At 35.9% G+C, this 5,028-nt stretch overlaps 1 protein-coding gene across 1 annotated transcript; it reads right to left on the minus strand.

Annotated features, from left to right (window-relative positions):
* Window positions 1–220: 220 nt before the first annotated feature.
* Window positions 221–3,474, minus strand: LOC127424031 (pro-thyrotropin-releasing hormone-like). The gene is made up of 3 exons (XM_051668814.1): window positions 3,338–3,474; window positions 2,887–3,072; window positions 221–1,190 (listed from the first exon to the last, which is right to left on the minus strand). The coding sequence occupies exons 2-3, from the start codon at window positions 3,056–3,058 to the stop codon at window positions 667–669; spliced, it is 696 nt and encodes a 231-aa protein (XP_051524774.1). The 5' UTR covers window positions 3,059–3,072; window positions 3,338–3,474; the 3' UTR covers window positions 221–666.
* Window positions 3,475–5,028: the final 1,554 nt, after the last annotated feature.

Here is a 5,028-nt window from a genome sequence, read left to right on the forward strand (position 1 = left end):
TGATGAATCCCATCTTGGAAAACTGCGAATTGTTTTTCTGGTCACTTGCATTGTATTAAATGAGTCCACAAAAGGACCGAATATAAGTGGAACACTAATTCGGCCAATTAAGGGATATATATATATATATATATATATATATATATATATATATATATATATATATATATATATATATATATATATATATATTTTTTTTTTTTTTTTAAATAAAGCTGTAGTTGTGTAGGGAATAAAACCCGGGACTCATAACGGAAATGTGCATCATTATAACGTGCTCGTTCGTTGCGCAATTACGCATAGAAACACCTTCGCAATTCACGTAGAAATATGAACCTAATGGATCTATCTGGGCCAGCTAAGGAATATTTTGTTTGAACAGCAAAATTGTGTTGGGAATAGGGAATAAGTGAAATGTGCAACATATCTGAACGCGTGCGTTCGGTGGACTCCTGCGCCGCAGCAATTCAACGACACACTCAGATTGTGAGACTGTTTTGATAATACTCTCTTGCTTTGACGAAATGTATAAGACACCTGAAAGCGACCAATAAAACACACGCTGTATGGAGACAGATGCGTGTCCCATCTATAGTATGATGCTGCGGAAAAACAATGAACGTGATTTATCCGTTTAGACGCCTCATTTCAGTACACTTATTTCAGTTATTCCCGTTCCGTGATATCGTCCTCCAACTCAAACCGTTTCCCGGGATGTTGTCTCTTCTCCTCCGTGCGACTTTTGGTGCCGTTGTCCAGAAGCTGAAGTAGGATGCTGGTTTGATCGCAACCATCCATATCCCAGTCCTCACACAGTCTCTTCCCGGGATGCTGACGTTTTTCCAGGTCCAACAGGTCTCCCGGTGTCCGCTCGCTCTCGTAGAGTTCGCGCCTGCCGGGATGCTGTCGTTTCTGGAGCAGCATCGGGTACCGTTTCCCCGGGTGCTGCCGTTTGGATAGGACGCTCTGGGCGGTCGGGTTTTCCATCATCTGCTCCAGAGACAGGCGTTTTCCGGGATGCTGTCGTCTAATTCTCATGCTCTCTTCCTCCTCGCGTTTCCCGGGATGCTGTCTCTTCTGGAGGGACGCGTCGTCTTCATAGTCCGCGTCCTCGCGTTTCCCGGGATGTTGTCGCTTGCCCGGGTGTTGTCTCTTCTCCATCCACTCCGGCTGGGACAGCAACTGTTCTCCTGCAGGTCGAAACAAAACATCATTTATGGCTGTTGTCTTTGAACATTAGTAAGTCATGAAGAATCTTGATGTGATGCCAAAATAAATAAATACAATAAAACAAATAAATAAATAACATGGAGAAACAGCTATTTCAGCAGAAAAATATCGTACACAGTCAAAATATTTTGCCAGGGAACGTATACTGGCTACTTTATTTGTTAATCTCTAAATTAACTTGTTTAATCAAGGCAAAAACTATTTAATATGACTGAATCATGTTAAAAAAAAAAAAAAAAAAAAAGCTCTTAAGGTGGGCTACCAATTGTTCCACCCCGACAGTTTATTTGGAAAATATTATTATAAAAGTTAATTATAAAATTATAATTAGAATAATAAATTATTTATAATTAAACGTAATCAATTCAAATAAAATTAAATAAGAGGTTATAATAAAATAGCAATATCGCCTAGTAGGCTGTTTGTCTATTTATTTGATTGTAATAAACTGTAGAGACCGATATTCAGGTTGACTGATATTTTGACCGATATTCACAATTTTCTACTCAATTGGTTATTGCTTCTTTAATATTAATGAAACCATTTAGTGGTTTTCTAAAAATAGTGTATAAATGTTGATAATAATATTAATTGTATCACAATCATCATCATTATTTTTTTTTAAATGTTCATAATGTTTTTTATTGTAGTACAATGACTAGTTTTATTGTGTCAGTTAGCATTAAATAGTTATTAAAAATCGGTTCTGCCTATAGGCGTTTGGTTATCTGACACTTTCTAATAAAAGTTATATCAGAAACAGAAATATTGGTTATTGCATTTTTAACATTAATGGAACCATTTGGTGGTTATACTAATAATATTTATTATTATTATTATTATTATTATTATTATTGTTTCTCATTTAAAAAAATATTCAAAATGCATATGTTTTTATTGTAGTCAAGTTTTATTGTGTTAAATAGCATAAAATAGTAATTAAAAATTGGTTCCGCATAGGCTATTGGTTATCGGACACTTTATAATAAAAAATAAATAAAAAATCTATATTGATAACATAATTATCGGTTATTGATTCTTTATTATTAATGCAACCATTTGTAGGTAATAATATTTATTGCATAATCATCAACATTATTATTTATAAATATTCTTAATTCATGTTTCTATCATAGTCTAATTAGTTTTATTGTGTCAAATAGCACAAGATAGTAATTAAAAATCGGTACCGCATAGGCCATTGATTATTGGACACATCAAAAACATAAATATCGGTTATCAGTTTTTTAATACTAATGGAATCATTTTTGTGACTCTAAAAAATAGCTATTAAATGTAAATATGACCTAAATTATAATAATAATATGAATGGCATTATCATTATTCTTTTTGACAATATTTGTAATGTATGTTTAATTGTGATCTAATGATTAGTTTTATTGTCTTAAAAAGCATTAATAAAATAGCAATTAAAATGGGTTCTTCATAGGCTATTGGTTATTGGACACGTTGATAAAAAATTATCTTTGTCAAAAACATAAATAGCCTATCGGTCGATGTCTAATAAATTGTTCTATACGCAACTTACAAAAGTGTGTTAAAAACATTAAATAGGAGTGTTTTCTGATCCTCTGACTTCTAGCTTATGTAAAAGTGTATTCTAACTAGTTTGTGAATGTGAATGTGAGCAGACACCGTTGTCATTGTTTTCATTGTCCTGCATGTGTGTGAGAATGGAGCGGATGAGCAGACTCTCCGCGCGCTGGAAGAGCTCATCCAGAGACAGGTCACCCTCAGCTGGCACACTCTGACACCGCATCAGGGGTGACAGACAGGCCAAGAGGATCATCACACACACCGCCTTCATGGCAAACCTCTGTCCTGTTACCAAAACAAACATTTATCAAGTCATAAATTACAAAAACAAACGCAAAGAATAACATTTGCCAAGGGCGTAGATTTATCTCCCCCCATCGCCCCTGATATTTGCACACTTGGAAAAGGGCATTTGCCCAAATACACAAAGAAAGCACATCAAAATCATCAATATATTAACATTTTTCCAACCACAATAAGGACGATATGATATAAAGTAAATACCAAATACAGAGACAGTATTATTAAGTTGTTCACATTCTTGTCTTACCTGCAGTGGGTGTTTTATTCACTTGCAGCCTGTTGCAGAAAATCTGTTGATAATGGAATGTGATGATATATCAGCAGCGCGAGAGAAGTGCAGCTGTGCTCGATCCGTTCACTGCGAATGACCCGTTCAGGTCCGAGGTTAGTCGTGTGAAGCCTGAAAGTCGCATGAACTTTTTATAGAGGCCCTCCACCCCCGTCACGGCGAGCCTCTAACGTCATGTCAGAAGACTTCATCAGTTTGATGTCACGCCTGCAGTGCGCATTTCACCCTGAGGGGGGCAGTATGCTGCTGCTACACCTGCTGCAGGTGCGGGGATTGAGTTCATTCATAAAACTGACAACAACAGACAAACCATATAAGGACTACAGATGTATGCAAACATGCAGCGCGGTTAGAACATGGGACAGCAATGGTGTATACTACTGTTTATTTTATCGTTGGAAATGGTATACTCTTTTGCATACGATTTATTGAAAAAATCGATATATTCCAACCTCATGGTACTGATTACCATATTCATATGTATTTACATGTTACAAGGTACTTCAAAGTCTACCATGTCCAAAAGTATGCACAGAATACCCAGGCGATAGACCACAATTGCTACAATGTGCAATATAATACAGAGCACGCTGTGTGGGATACTGTATCCAACTACTACAATGACTGGACGTCAATATTTCAGCTCTGTAGGTGCATACAATTCAAGTGAATTGTGATCAGACATTTGTAGCTTCAAAAATCACACAAGTCAGCATTAAAGTAATCCATACGACTCAGTGGTTTTATCCATGTCTTCAGAAGCGATGTGATAGGTGTGGATGAGAAACATCAATATTTAAGTCCTTTTTTACTCTAAATCTCCACTTTCACATTTACATCTGAAAGTCAAATGTGGTGCCTGTTTAATTTCAATTTCACATCTGAAAGTGACTTAAATATTGATGTTTCTCACCCACACCTATTATATTGCTTCTGAAGACTCATATAGATTACTTTTATGCTGCCTTTATATGATTTTTGGAGCTACAAAAGTCAGGTCACCATTTACTTGCATTGTATGGACCTACAGAGCTGAGATATTTTTCTAAAAAATCTTCATTTGTGTTCTGCAGAAGAAAGAAAGTCATACACATCTGGGGTGACATGAGGGCGAGTAAATGATGAGAGAATTTTCATTTTTGGGTGAACTATACCTTTAAGGCATTTACAATGGATGTGCATGGGGCCAATTTTGGAGGTTGAACAATATTCAGCACAGTATTCAGCGAAGTAATCTTATTGCATTTTTTATAAAAGTAAGTAGAAATCTTTAGTGTATTGTTTGTCTGAGTAACTTACCCAACACTGATATGGTTCACATGATATTTGTAATTACAGTAGGCAGTTTACAGCTTATACAGTTGATTTAGTAAGCGGTATGCTAGTTCTCAATTCCAAACATAGCAGATGTGGTAATACCATGGTACTTTTGTTGAGTACGTTAGTGACAAAACTAAACAACTGGATGTTTACTTGTTTGTATGCTAAATCCCACTTTGCGATTTTACGTAACGTTCTGGAGTGTTGCGCCATTCTTTCTTTTGAAGACAGCCTGAAATAGCCCTTCATTTTCATTCGGAATCACTATAAGGCATAATAATGGGCCCAGAAGTAACAGATGAGCACAATCTTATTCTTAAAGCAAACAT

The sequence above is a fragment of the Myxocyprinus asiaticus genome, chromosome 33 (genome assembly GCF_019703515.2).
Source record: "Myxocyprinus asiaticus isolate MX2 ecotype Aquarium Trade chromosome 33, UBuf_Myxa_2, whole genome shotgun sequence".
Lineage (NCBI taxonomy): Eukaryota > Metazoa > Chordata > Actinopteri > Cypriniformes > Catostomidae > Myxocyprinus > Myxocyprinus asiaticus.